The sequence below is a fragment of the Oryctolagus cuniculus genome, chromosome X, assembly GCF_964237555.1.
Source record: "Oryctolagus cuniculus chromosome X, mOryCun1.1, whole genome shotgun sequence".
In the NCBI taxonomy this organism is placed as follows: Eukaryota; Metazoa; Chordata; class Mammalia; order Lagomorpha; family Leporidae; genus Oryctolagus; species Oryctolagus cuniculus.
Window position 1 is genome coordinate 81,734,937 of NC_091453.1, and position 15,775 is coordinate 81,750,711.

The 15,775-nt window shown below is 36.1% G+C and overlaps 1 protein-coding gene across 1 annotated transcript in view; it reads right to left on the reverse strand.

Moving 5' to 3' along the window:
* ALG13 (ALG13 UDP-N-acetylglucosaminyltransferase subunit) overlaps positions 1-15,775 on the reverse strand; it is a 97,100-nt gene that overhangs the window by 33,460 nt on the left and 47,865 nt on the right. Inside the window, 11 exon segments of the mRNA XM_017349952.3 lie at positions 1,075-1,146; positions 6,594-6,649; positions 6,750-6,782; positions 8,966-9,086; positions 9,508-9,664; positions 9,851-9,964; positions 10,394-10,640; positions 11,695-11,822; positions 12,856-12,956; positions 13,280-13,344; positions 14,899-15,007. Of these exon segments, the coding sequence (XP_017205441.2) occupies positions 1,075-1,146; positions 6,594-6,649; positions 6,750-6,782; positions 8,966-9,086; positions 9,508-9,664; positions 9,851-9,964; positions 10,394-10,640; positions 11,695-11,822; positions 12,856-12,956; positions 13,280-13,344; positions 14,899-15,007 (1,203 nt within the window).

The following is a 15,775-nucleotide window of genomic DNA, read 5'->3' on the forward strand; positions in this document are numbered from 1 at the left end:
CAACACTGGCTCCAAACGCTTTAACTTCTAAATCTATTATTTTCATGAAAATATATAAATGAGATTCACAAATCAAGTATCAAATTGTATACAATGAAAAGTTTCCTTCCAACCTGTATTCTACTTGCCTCACTACCTCTTCCCCAAACAGATAATCTATGAGTTTCCTGTATATGGTTACAGAGATTTGTGATACATATCCAGTTTGTCACATTTTTTAAAATAATCACACACTTTTTAAACAGGAAAGGTGCTTTGCATATTTGGTAACTTCATGGGACTACAAGTTTTTTTCTGTTTATGACACAGACTACTTTCCCACAGCATCCAGTCCAAGTTTGTGCAGAGATAATAAATAAATGGCAAGACTCTTCTTGAACACACTGTCCTCACTGTCAGTTCCATTTCCTTACCACCCACGGAAATGTGCCTACTACCCTTACCCTCTCTGGTTTTCCAAAACTGCTTTCAAAGTCATCAGTAGTCTCCATGGCAACAAACCATAATAGACTTATTAATCCTTATGTTGCTTGACTTTTTAGCAGCAACTGATACTTGACTGCTCCTTGAAACTCTCTTTTCCAGGGGCTTCCAGATTAATACAATTTCCTACTTTTCCTCCCCCCGACTGTTCCTTCTCTACCCATTTTGTAAAATTTGTCGACTCACATACTCTGTTCTAGATTCTTTTCTCAATCTCTTGCACTTCCCAGGATGACTATTTACTCCTAGGGTTCCAGTTATCTTTTTATGCTGACTCCTTATTCCACAGGAGAACTTTAAACTTAAGCTTCAGTAAAATAGATCTGACAGGTAATTTATATTAACTCATTCATCACAGAAGAGGTTCACAGTAGGTTGACTATGAGTAGTCTAATGCCAGCACATAGAACAGTGTCTGGAACACAGTAGATTCTTAATCAATTTTATTGAATGAATTTACACAATCACTGTGTCAGGTACCACAAGGTATTAATAATATTAAAACACAATCAGCTGTTTGAACTATTACAGAGATAAAAGAAAATAATTTTTCTCTGTTCAGATCACTGTAATGATTTGATAACAGATTACCTTTTGGGGGTAGCTGAATGAGGTAACTGCATCCTGAGGAGGTACAGAACATGGCCTTCTGTCCTGAAGAGACTTTAAGGAATACAGAAATACAACTGAATAAAGTGAAATCAAGAAACCAAACCTCACATCAATAAAAGATCTGCTTAACATATAAAATCAAATGAAAGTGATCTGTCCTGAAATAATGCAAATTTGAAAGTGATAGGTAATACTGCTCTAAAAGGTGTCACTCTAGAGCCTGATTTGGGTGACTGTTTTGTTACCTACCTACCGAGATCCTGATCACATAACTCTAGTCCCAAGGCAGATTCTAAAATCTAACTGAAATTTTAACCCTTTCTCAGTAGGCTTTCTTGCTTTAGAAGTAGAACCATCAATAGTTTTGCTAAAGGACTCTATTCTATCTCATAATGTAGCTTGGGACAAGGATGGGCTAGCTGACTGCATCTTTTTTAAAGATTAATTTATTTATTTGAAAGGAAGAGAGAGAGAGAGAGAGAGAGAGAGAGAATGAATGAATTAATCTTCCATCTGTTGGTTCACTTTGCAAATTGACCCAATAGCTGGAGCTGGGCTGATCTGGAGTCAGGAACCAGGAACTTCCTCTGGGTCTCCCATGTGGGTGTAAGGGCCCAAGCATTCGGGCCATCCTCCATTGCTTTCCCAAGAGCATCAGCAATGAGCTGGATTGGAAGTGGAACAGCCGGGACTCGAACCAGTGCCCACATGGGATGCCAGCACTGCAGGCAGCAGCTTCACTTGCCATGCCACAGTGCCCGCCTCACGACTGCATCTTATCTAAGCAAGATGTAGTAGGATCCAAATACTACTTCCCTTGGGCTGAAGAGCTTATCTTTATAAAAGTAAAGATGGTTTTGAAGGCCTCAAATTCATGTAAGAGAGACTATGATGGCAGCAAAAACTCTCACAGGAGAAACTGGTAATACTGGTCAATATGCAGAAAGAATCAGGGAAACAATCACAGGAAACAACAGGAACCATACTGTGAAAAGGAGCCCCACTTAACAAGATGGCTCATTTCCAAAGTTTGTGTTCAAGTACAGCCAAAGCACCTGCCTAAAGACAAACATTTACCCTAGCTCAGAAGGCCCTGTGCGGGTGTTAAACAACTATGGAGAAGGATTTAGTTGAGCGATGAACATGGAATAAATGTTTATGGTCTCCTGGAAGGCTCTGTACCTAGAAACATTTATTCAAATCCTATATTAGGCTTCCATCCCTCAGAATAATATGAAAAAAATCTTTAGAAATTTGCTATGGATTTGGCAGCTTGGGGGGGCGGGTGGGCATGGGGAACATCATGAAGAGACTGTAGGCTATGGTAGGCTATGATAAAGCAAATTGAGAAGAAAAAGGAACATGTGAAAAATGAAATTAAAAACAAAAGAAAGTACCTAGTATTAGCATGCTTAATGGCTAGATTTTTAACTACCATTTTCACTTGAATGGCTATTTCAAAAGCAGGTATAAAAGCATGTGATATGAGAACAGTAATGGTGAGGTGGAGGAAAAACTGTTTCTTTAAAAGGTGCAAAGTAAGAGAACAAAGGAGGAGAAAATAATTACATATCAGAGTTTTTTTCTCCTTCCTAAGATGAATTGCCTAAATAGTAAAAAAAAGAAAAAAAAATTACAGAAAGCTGCCAAGGTTAAGTATAAACCTAATTAGAGAACAGAGGGTAATTATTAGTAAGTACTTAAAAAATATTCCAGTTCTCATTTTGAGTTTCTAGTGGGATGGTCCTTTCCAGCCCCAAATAAAATTAAGTATTGCCAGGTGACTTGTTTGGACACTGAAATATAAGCAGAAAGGTTAACTGCTGGTGTTCAATTTCTGTATCTTTGAACTACTGAAGTGATTGTGAAAGTACACATCCATCAGCCTGCGTCCCTGAGGATCATGAAGAACAGATACCTGCTACATCCTGCACTGGACATATAACATTGGCAGCAACAACTTTTCTGGTGATAAGCCTTTGGGATTTTGAGGGCTATTTGACAGCATAACTTAATTTGAGTAAAACAGATGTAACTAAGAGTATGTGTTGTACCCAAAATCTAACTGAGATTGTGAATGCATAGCTCTTAGGAAAAGAGACTTAGAAAATTGAATGTTAACACTGTGTTTTGACTACTGGTGGCAAAGTTTAGCAAGATATGAGAATACTTCAAAAAGTGGAAATGGAACTTAAAGGTCTTTTGGTATAACAAATTCTGAAATCCATGTAGTTTTTCATAATACTGATTTTCTAGGAAAGTTCTGAAGACAGACATGTGTAAGAATTAGCCGATTGCAGGCAGGAATAAAAGGGAATAGAGAGTCTTTGCATACAGGAACTCTTAGGGTAGAAGAAGCAACTGTTTTTGATCTTAAACTGTAAAAGATCAAACTGATAAATGAATTACTCAAAGAAACTATAAGCCAGAACTAAAAACCATTCAGCTGAGATAAAAACCACCCTTGGACTCACCATTAACTACAATCAACTACAAGCTCAATCAACTAATCTTTGACAAACAAGCTAAAATCAATCCCTAGAGAAAGGATAGTCTATTCAACGAAAGGTGTTGGGAAAATTGGATCTACGCATGCAGAAGTATGAAACAAGACACCTTATGCAAAAATCAACTCGCAATGGATCAAGAATCTAAATCTACAATTTTTTACCATCAAACCACTAGAGGAAAACATAAGGGGTATTTATGCAAGATATGACAAAAGATTTCTTGGAAAAGACTCCAGAAGACCAGGCAATAAAAGCAAAAATTGACAAATGGTATTACATCAAGTTAAGGAGCTTCTTCACTGCAAAAGGGAACATGCAACAAAGTGAAGAGGCAACACAGAATAGGAGAAAATATTTTCAAACTATGCAACTGATAAAGGATTAGTATTTACAATCTATAAAGAGCTCAAGAAACTCGACAATAATAAAACAATCAAGAAATGGGCAATGGATATGAACAGGCATTTTTTAAGGGATAAAATACAAATGGCCAACAGACATATGAAAACATGCTCAGGATTACTAGCCATCAGGGAAATGCAAAAACCGCAATGAGGTTTCACCTTACCCTAGTTCGAATGCCTATCATCCAAAAATAAAAAAAAAAAGTAACTGCTGGGGAGAGTGTGGGGATAAAGGTACCCTAAGACACTGTTGGTATAACATTATGGAAGACATTATGGAGACTCCTCAGAAATGTGAAAATGGCTCTCTCATATGACCCAGCCATCCCACTCCTGAGAATTTACCCAAAGGATATAAAAGCAGCATATGAGTTATTTGTTTATTACATGTTTATTATGGATCAATTCACAATAGCTAAGATATGGAATCAACCTAGATGTCCATCAACTGATGAATGGATAAAGAAAATGTATATACACACTATGGAATACTACTCAGTCTTAAAAAAAGAATGAAGTCCTATCTTTGGCAATAAAATGGAAGCAACTAGAAACTATTATGCTTAGATAAGCCAGCAAGTATGTTTTTGCTTACATGTAGTAGTTAACACAGAATATAAAAAAAAGTATAGGAACCAAATATCTTGTGATTTGATCATTGTTTCTAGCCCTTGTTTATACACCTGTAGAACTGTGGTCTTTTTTTTGTATTTATTTTTTAAGGAATACAAATTTCATAAGTAAAACTTTAGGAATATAGTTATTCTTCTCATCATACCCGCCCTCCAACCCTTGCTCTCACCCTTCCTCCTCCTCCCTCTCCCCTTACCAGTCCCAATCTCCATTAAGATTTATTTTCAATTAACTTTGTACACAGAAGACCAACTTTATACTAAGTAAAGATTTCAACAATTGCCCACATACACACGCACAGTTTGAGAACTAGTTTTACAGTTAACTCTCATAAATGCAACTCATTGAGGACAGAAGTCCTGCATGGGGAATTAGTGCTCAGTGACTCCCGTTGTTAATTTAACAATTAACACTCATATATGACGTCAGTGACCACCCGAGGCTCTTGACATGAGCTGCCTAGGGGAACTGTGGACTTTATTTAAGAAAAAAAAAACACAAACTTCTATCTTATTTTATAAACATTGTAAACAAATTTGTTCATGAATTTGGCAATTGAGAATTGATTGGTTAAAGTAACCAAATACAATGTGGAGCTATCATGAAGAAGGACATGGAATTGGATCTGTGTTCTTTAAATTACTTGTTGAACATTATGGTTAGTGGTGCATTATGCCTGATTATACAGTGGACTTAAATTATGTTCCTGCAAAAATTAAAGAGGAAAAAAGAAAGGAAGAAAGGAGGGAGATTGGAGAAGGGAGAGAAGTATAGTTATCTTCCTAGAATTGTACCTATGGCATACATGAAATCAGTTATCTTTATATTAATAAAAATTTGAAAAAAATAAATGACTCTTAAAAAAAATGCCTGGGGCCCCCATTTTCTGTAAGAAGCAGGCTGAAAAAGCTTCTCAATTGCCAGGGAATAATCATTCTCCAATGCCTATTTCAAATATGGCCAAGGAAAGAAGAGCCTTGGAACCACCAAAAGATACCAGAAACAATGAACCAATGAATAGTTCCCCATTTATTGGTTGGCGCTGTTCATAATGTTTGCCTATGAAGATTTCAGAATTGCTATGGGACAGTAACTATGTTTCTACCATTTTCTTCCTTTCTAGGGATTTTCATTGCAATATTTTAGCCCCTGTTTTGTAACTAAAGCCTGGATATAGGTGGGCACAGTAAAACTTTTGCTTTAGGCCTCAGCATAAAGAGGAGAGATATTTGGATCCAACATAAAGAGTTTAACAAATTACCCAGAAATCCTGGGCTTTAAGTTTGATTACACTGAATGGAAATTTTAGGCTGTCTCTTCTGGGGGTAGAAACAAGTATTTTGCCTGTGGGATGGAAAGGGAGAACTAGTTCAATACTGTAAGTCCTTAATGCTGTCAACATTTTGCCTTCCAAGAACAAATAAATTAGAGTTTTCAGGTGGATCTGCTCTGGCCAGTAGAAAACAAAGTGCCATGTGTCACCTCTGATAGAAGCTCTAGGAGTCAGTGTACCATTTACCCACTTTTATTACCCACTTTGGCAATCAAGAGATGCAGCACCCATCACTCTGTGTCACTAAGTCCTTGTAGACCTCTGCTGGACATGTAGCATAACCAAGAAGCAAATTTTTGCTGTATTAAATGACTGAGATTTTTCATTTTAACTGATAAAAAATAATAAAATCCTCTAAAAATCATCACTGCCAATGTTAGAATTTCCTCTTCTACTAACAACAAATATTAGGAATATCCCTTAATTAAATTAAATATCCCTAAATTAATCCCTAATTTCAGAATTTGAGTATGATATTGGATGAGTTATTTAATTTCTATATCTACAAAATCAGAATGATACTAATTGCCTCATGGATTTGAATATATTTATATGCATAGCTCCTAGAATAGTGCCCTAGTACATATGGCTCAGTGTTTGCCATTATTAAGTACCTACCAAGTTTGCTGTAGATGCAGTTGTGCTGTAAACACCTGAAGTTTCATAGTCTGGCTCTAGAGAATACAGCCAAAGTAAAGTAAAATATGAGCATTATTTTATCATTTGAAATCCCATAAATAGTGACGATTGTCATTATATCTATATCTCACTGACCTGAAGGATAAAGATATTCTTCATGATATACCCCTAGAAAAAAAAAGACAGAAGTATATTTATAGTTTTTATTAGCTTGAGAAAGCAAAATGGCCAACACTTGATTTTCCTAAGTTGTTTTTTCACTTTTTAAATTTTTTCCTAAGTTTTATGGTTATATGTTCAAAACTAAACTCCATACATCCTTAGAAGTCATTTGAGCTTTCATACTTGTTGACAGATACTGAAGCCAAAGACCAGCAATAAACAACACAAATTTCTCCTGAAAATTCTCTTAGCTTGTAAGAGTTCAGGTAGAGGTAAAAAACCCAGCTGTGTTCAGTGCTTCTAGGGAGGCAGTACAGTGTAGCAGTACAAAGGGCCTGGAGCTAGGACTGCCTGAATTTGAATCCTAGTTAGCTACATGACTTTAGGCAAGCTATTTAATATTTGTACCTCAATTTCTTCACTGTAAAATGGATAATAGTATCTAGCTTATATGGGTTTTGAGTAGGGTTAACAAGAGTGAAAAAAATTTAGAATTTTTGACATATAGTATAGATTACCGTCAACTCAAATGTTGAGCATAATCTTAGTATAACTCAGTTTCCTGAGGTGGATAATAAAGGAATAAGCTATGACTTATATATTTTATGCCTTTTTCATGCCAGTAATACATGTAGTACCATTTTTCCTGAAAGGAAGGCTCAATAGATTGAAGTACTTTAAGATCTCTGTACTATTGAGATGCAGAGTAAGGATAGTTTTCTACCAAATAAAACTCTACCAATCTGAACTGAAGGTGAGAACAAAGATCTGGTCACTTTAAATGTGCCACAATGGGTGAGCAGTTTATCTGAAGTTACCCACAGGGATAAGAAGAAAAAAAAAAAAAACAAAGAGGAAGCATCCTTACGCACATGCATACACACACGTGCATAACATTTTCACAAATTGGACTGGTGCTGTATTTTTGATTCTCATTAAGTTCCTAGAAATATCTACTGTATTTTCTTCTACATGATAGTAGAAGGAGGAATATTATAAAACAAGAAACATACTGAAGTCAAGTCATTCAGAATGTCTCACACTGCCTTACGTCATCCAATCTTCCAGAACAGTTTCAGTAGGCATATATCATTTACTAGTGAAATGGCAAAAAATAAGCATACTCCTAGTAGGAGGCAATATGACATCTGTTAAGAGCATTCATATATGCATATGTATGTTATGTGTGTATGCTTTAAAGTCAGATACACCTGAGTCCAAAATCTATCTCTGCAGTCACATAGAGCCACTACTTTAAAAAGTTCATGGAAAAAAAAAAACTAAAGATAATGCATATTTTCCATGAGCTTTTATGAAGACCCTCATACTATCTAAAAAGGCCAGAATAAGTAAGTCCATAGAGACAGAAAACATACTGATGTTTACTAATGGCTGGGAACAGGGGTGGTTACATGATGTGGGGAATAGGTGCTGATGGGCACTAAGTTTCTCTCTGGGGTAATAAAAATGCTATAATATTAATTATGGTGATGGCTATGCAATTCTGAATGTAATAAAAACACTGAATTATACACATTAAATAGGTAAAAAGTTGTATCTTAATAAAGTTGTTATATAAACACACCTCTACCATTTACCAAGAGTATGATCATGGCCATGGCCATGTCATTTGAATCTCACATTTCCTCACAGATAAAATAGGAATATTGCATTCCTTAAAAGAGTACAGAAATAATGATATTAAAGTATAAATAAGCCTATTAAAATGGATGTCACATAGGATTCAATAAATAGTACTGTGTATAGGTCAACTAAACTGTGAGTGAGGAGACACTCCATAGCAGTCTTGTAAAATAACAGCTAGTCATATGAAAAGGTCAAAGTAGTTAAACAAATGCTAAGGGGAACTATGAATAGTACCTTACTAATAAGAAACAGGTTTTCCATCCTGATATCTCACCAATAAAACTCACCAAAGTCCTATGTAAAGACCTAGAAATTAGTTATAACAATATAATGGCCTACTGAAATAAAAGCCTGTCCTTCTGAGAATTACCAGGACATCTTCCAAACTCCAGCAGGTTCTGGGACAAGGCCTTAAAACATTTCCAAAATAAACTACTAGAACAAAGACAAGACCCTAGACCCAAATTTTTGGTCTACTTCACAACCCTGATGTGAAAATACCCTAAGAATCCTCTTTTAAAAAACATTGAACATTGACTCACCACTATCACCCTGACCATTATTCTCTTCTGCATTCAAAGGCTGTTTGCCTGTACTATGTCCTCGCCTTGCAACACAGTATCCTGAATTAGCAGGAACCATTGTAGAGGGACCGCCATGATTCTGTATCAAAAAGAAACACAAGTGTATTCTTTGTATAGTCAGAAAAGAAAAGAGGATATTCTGAAAGGCAATTAGTAACAAAGAGTAACAATGTGAATCGCTATTGTCAGAGAATTCTATAAGTACATGTTTTAAGTGTATTTTAAAATTAATGATCAATAGAAAACATAAGTATATACATACATGTATACATGTATCTATGTATATGCATATATATAAGATTATGTGTCTATTTCTAGCCCATTCTCTACAAACAGCTTAAAAAGTTTTTCTCTTTGAAAGCTCTAAGATGAAAACTTGTATTCTTCAGAAAAGTCATTATTTGGTTGCTCATACAAAAAGCTAAAATTTATCCACATTGTCTTTACTTATAAAGAAAAAAAAACTAAACAGCTTTATGAGTAAAGCTTTGACCACTTACAGGTAAAGCTGGATAAGCAGTCTCGCCCCCTTCTTCCACTTCATAAAAAGTAACAGTTTCTTCCAAGCTCCTGGGCATCTGTCCGTTTTCTGGGACAAAGCCATATTGGAAGTTCTTATTCATACAATGCATCTGGCGGTGACTACGTCTAAAGGAGCTTAAGTAGTTTAGAGAATGAAAAAGGAAAAATGAGAAAATATGGCAGTAACTTGTTTCCCATTTCTAAGTAACACTTCAAATATCTGAAGTTAACACTTTTTAGTCTATATTATCATTGCTCAGCAACGAAACCAGACTTCACCATTTATTTTTTTCTGACTTCCAACTCTTTTAAAATACTTACCGAGATCTATAGGAGAAGTTATCATAGTTCTGGCAGCACCTTTTTCCTGGGCCAGAATAAAAACCAACTTTAGGGCCTGGCATGTTTTGCCTGTTGATAAAGTGAGATGAATCCCTAAGAATAAACGGAAAGGAAAAATACAACTCTTTACTCACTTATGCCTGAGTAGTCATTGTTGAAATTAAGAAGAAGTAAAACACCTTTCTAAAAACATCCAACTAACAAGATTTGCTCTTTCCAACATACTGGCATAAGGCATATCCATTACTAATGGATACAGTGGCATATATCACATGGACATTCATCTTCATGACATTTTATCTTCTAGCATCTCTTCAACAGCTTTACCTTTTCCTAGACTATGAGATGCAAAAATGCCAACAACTTCATTTGACAATAATTTAACTGTACAGAAGTTCTATCTTCCATGCTCTCTTTAGGCAGAGAATTATTCAGATTTTTTTTCAATTCTACTATAATTCCATGCAGGTATTAGAAAATTCTAAGACCTAAACAGGACATATATTATCTTGAAAGTCTTACCTAGGCATCCCACATCCCCGACCTTGTCTTGGAGATGAATATTGAGGATGAAAATGTTCATTAGGCATAACATTGCCAGCTGCCTGTGAGTAGTGCAATGGAGGCTCATGCCCATAATGCATGCTATGCTGAAGTCTGGCCGGAAAGAGGGGGTCTCCTCTGCTGTAAGCCATTGTCATATAAACCTCTTTTCCTCGAACTTTCTTGAATATTTTCTTCCGCTGCTTCATGTCCATCTCTACCATAGCTTTCAGGCATACAAAGAAGTACTAAATAAGCTTCATAGCCAAAGCAATACATCTAGCATCCCCTAACCCCCATGCTGCCTTAAAGTTTCAGTAGCTTTAATGAGGAATAAATCAAATACAGGGAGAACATTTTTGTATCTTTCAAGGATATACCGAAGTCTTCCATTTAGAATAGCAAAACCAGCAGATAATTTCTATACCAATGAGTAGTTCAGTGTTACCTTTATAGGCCGCACTGAATTCAAAATATTAAGTCATCCAGTCACCTACATCACTATTTTACAAGAAATTATGCTGGGGCCAGCACTGCGGCATAGCGGGTAAAGCCGCCTGCCATCTGCAGTGCTAGCATCTCATATGGGTGTCGGTTCAAGTCCTGGCTGCTCCATTTCCTATCCAGCTCTCTGCTATGACCTGGGAAACAGTTGAAGATGGCCCAAGTTACTTGGGCCCCTTGCACCCACGTGGGAGACCCAGAAGAAACTCCTGGCTTCGAATTGGTGCAGCCCCGACCATTGCAGCCAATTGAGGAGTGAAGCTACGGATGGAAGATCTCTCTTTCTCTGCCTCTCCTTTCCTCTCTATGTAACTCTGACTTTTAAATAAATAAATAAATCTTTTTAAAAAAAGAAATTATGCCTGTTAGTATCTTTGGCTGCTTCTTAGAAAGTACTTTCTTAGTTCTTTGAGAAATTTCCCCCTCAAGTTTTGCAGTCTAAAATGTACACCAGCTTAAGTTTCACAAAGTCTCCTAGAACAGTGGTTTTCAACGAGGAAAAAATTTTCCCCTTCCTCCCTCAAGGTATATTTGGAATGTCTGGAGACATTCCTGGTTGTCATAATCAGAGGCAGAGTGTGCTACTGACATCTAGTGTGTAGAAGCAAGGGATGCTTCGAATCACCCCACAATGAAGTATTATCCATCCCAAAATGTCCATAGTGCCGAGGCTGAAAAACTTTACCCTAGAATAAATAAATAAATAAAAAAAAAACCCTACAACATAAGAAAAAGGTCCAAAAGAAAGGAAAAATAAAAGCCTTTAGTATACAAACCCATTTCTGGAACATAGCCCCCAGGCATTTTCTGGTAACCTCTTCCTTTCCGACTGGGCATAGCATTCCAGGCAGGAACAGGTGGCACTTGGGTAACTGCTTTTAGGTTAGCCAGCGGAACAACATGCCTTAAAATCAGAAGTACCACCATGAAGCCACTGTAACTCAGACTTACCTCTCATTCAATATGCATGTTTTACACCTCCTGCTACATTTTAAAGTGTATTCTATTTAAACTTACTGACATTAGCTTTCCTATTTCATTTTTTTTTCTTTTCTTTTAGGTTAGAAAACCTAAGACTAGTTTGTAAAGCTTCAAAATGTGTGTAGCTTGTATCTTATATCCAGAAGACTGTGGTAGACTGTATTAGTTCAAACATTTGCTGCTCCTTCTTAGAGAAGGATTTTATTTCACCACCCCACTGACATCAGACTTCACTAGGTAAAACTTTGGTCAGTAATGTATGAGAAGTTATAAGGATCAGCAGCTGGTTTGTCACACTCTCATTTCTTTCCCTGCCTGTGCTTACAGAAGCACATATCAGAAAAGAGCCACTATTGGACCCACTATGGACATGCTAAATGAGACAGAAATTACCTTTCTTGTTTTAAACTGCTGAAATTTCTTTGATCGTTAGGGCAATGTAGCCTCAATTAATGGTTCTTAAAGTGAGCCAACTGCATTAGCATCACCTGGAAATATGTTAGAAGTTCAAATACTTAGATACTACTCCAGACTTACTAAATCAGAAACACTGGGGATTGAGCTCACCAATCTGTGTTTTCATAAGCTTTCTAGGTAATTCTAGTATATGGTAGTTTCAGAAGGACTGGTCTAGCTTATCTTGATACTGGCAGAGGCTCAGTTGGCAAAACTCCTTTCCAATTACTATGAACGGTTTTCAACCATAATTTTCTTGTACTTAATTTAATCTTTCTCATGAGTTGGTTAGTACCTAAGATTTGGAAACTTATACATAAGTGGTACTTATGCTGTTATTTCCTACTTCAACATATGCTTTTTGTAATTCAAGATGACATCTTAGGCAAGTACCAAATATAACTCTGGTTTCTTACTAGCATCCTATTCTCAAGCTAATATTATGAAAAGCTATCAGGATCCAAAGATTTTAGTAATTCAACACATTGTTATACTCTTACTTTTCTGCCAGTTCTTCAATGAAGACTGTTACAGAATTGTTTTCATTTCCAACTTCCTGAATATGAGCATTATAGTATCTTCCACTTGATTCCAAGCGAACCTAAAAGAGAGAAGAGATAGTAAGAATGCTTCTAGTCTCAAGTCTATTGACAGATCTGGTTTCTATCAAACAAAAATATCACTCTCCTCCAAAGGGAGTTCAGTATTTACTCTGTAAAGTAATTGATAACAACACTGCCCGTCTGAGACAATGGAGGTTGTACATAATGAAAGAGTTATATCAAACCACAGAAGTTTGTTGTTAAAATTTAATACAAACATCAACAACATTTTGCTAGCATTTTGTAAATAAGTCTTGCTCAACTTATGAATGACTAAAAGTCCAACCCTGGAGAAATAAATTGATTCTTTCAAAGAACTAACCTGGCACTTGTCTCCCAAATAGTACTGCCTCCCAGCATATTCCATGTAATTAGATTTTTGAAGTTCTATTTGAAAGAAAACAAAGATTGAAACTCAACTGAATTGGTTAACATTCCTATGTTACATCACTTAATTTCCTAATTTACTTTTACCATAGTGCATTTGACAATGCTACCACTATAAATTAAAATTTGGGGTGGGGAACACTGAAAGGGCCATTCTATCACTCTTCAGATGTTATTTCTGTGGTCAATGTAAAGTGACTTACCAGAACAGTTTTGTACTTTAAAATACAAATAATTAGAATTTCAGATATAATCTTAGAGTTGATCAAACATTAATTAAGGTACAATTTGAAAGTAACATTATACAACTTTTTTTTATTTTAAAGACTTATTTGAAAGGGAGAGAGAGAGAGGAAGAGAGAAAACAAGATCCATCAATTTATCTGCCAGGTCACTCCCCAAATGGCTGCTGTGACCAGGGCTGAGCCAGGCTGAAACCAGGAGCTTCATTAGGGTCTCTCATGTGAGTGGCAGGGCCCCAAGCCCTTGGGCCATCTTCTCATTTTTTCCCAGGGGTATTAGCAGTGATCTGTATTTGAAGTGGAACAGCCAGGACTGGAATTGGCACCCATACGGGATGCTGGCATTGAAGGCAGTGGCAATTTAACTCACAGTCCCATAACTCCAGCCACTATACAGTTTCTTTAAAACAGACTTTTAAAATTACCAACATGAGGTCTTAACACCTTCTAGATTATGTCTAGGTACACTGAAGTTCAAGAAGATGAATGTGAAACCTTAAAGGATTAACCTGGAAGCAGTACTTTAAGGTATAGTTTGATCAATTTAGTTACCTTATAAGAAGAATACAATTATCTATTTCAAGGGTTAGCAAGCTTTTTGTGTAATGAGCCAGAGATTAAGAAACTGTCAGAACTATTCAACTCCACTGTAAAACTTTAGGGGCAACATTCAGCATAGTGATTAAGACACTGCTTGGAATACCCACATCCCATGTCAGAGTGCCTGGATTCAAGTCCTGGTTCCATTCCTGATCCCTCAGCCTCTGAGTCAACAAGTGATGGCTCAAGTAGTTGAGTCCCTGGCATCCATGTGGGAGACCTGAATTGAGTTCCCAGCTCCGCCCAGCCCCAACTGTTACAGGTATCTGCAGAGTGAATAAGCAGAGGGGAGATCTGTGTTTCTCTTTCAAGTTAAAAAAATATTTTATTTATAAACAATGAAATCTGAATTTTATATAATTTTTGTGTCACAATATACTGTTATTTTATTTTTCTGTCATTTAAAAGTAACCATTCTTAGCTCATAGACCACACAAAAATAGGTTGTAGGTCATATTTGGTTAATGGGTCTGACCTATTCATTCATCAGTTAAGAGTAATCTTAATACTTTAAGAAGCCCCAGACAAGCATTAGATTCTAAACGATTCCTCCCCATTTCTAAACCTATTTGCTTCCTTCCAACTTTAAATCATATCTCGAGTAATAAAAGTACTAGATTGGTTTTGACAACAATATGTTGTCAACATGTCTTATAAGAAACTTCTCCTGGCTCTGTCAAGATTCAAAAGTACCTTGGTGATATTTTATTACCTTTTCTGCTGTCCAACCAAACATCAAATTCTACATTACGATAGATTTCTGGATCCAGGGCTTTGAGCACCTTATAGGGGAAGAGCATCTTTGATGGATTTTCTGGAGACTAAAAGAAAAATAATCATGCTGCAAACTCACCATCCTTAGCTTGAATATTTCTTCTTTGAGTAAGGAAGAATTAAGGTTCTTGTCTTCCTATCTCCCTTTCTTTATTAAAATAATAGCACAAATTTTACTGTGTATTTTAAAAATCAGGAAACTAAAGAAGTAAATTGCAAATAATTTAAAAGCATTTAGATAGCAGAAGGGAAACAACACCTAGGAAAATCAACAACTCTATTTTTCAAGTGTCATCTTGATATACACACGGAGGTACAAGTATAAACCTTAAAATCACTTGAAAATATCAGAAAGGTTTACTTTATTTTTGGTGAAATTGTTACAATTTCCAAAGAAACTACCATCTTTTACTGCTTTCTTAGAATTTAACCATATTCAGTATTATTCCAAAATTAATAGCACTTGGGTTATACATAGATTGCTGTAGTAGTATTTGCTAGGCTGAAACTGAAGGCCCTCTTGATCTTAGGCAGTCAAGATGGTAAAATTGCTCTTATTTCTCCAACTTTAATAGACCAGGATCATAATCTAGTTTCTTTGATTAGAATAGAGATAAGCATTATATTCTTACATGGAAAAAATGATCAAAGCATCACAAGATTGACTATGAACTAAATACCGTGTTTGTGTACTACTTTGAGAACAGCTTCTGAAATTTCTTGAGTGCCCTGAGTTTGCTTTGAAAAATCTAAAATTTCATGAGAATAAGAATTTGGAGGAAATTAAACACATGGTTTACATCTTTAGTATCCAC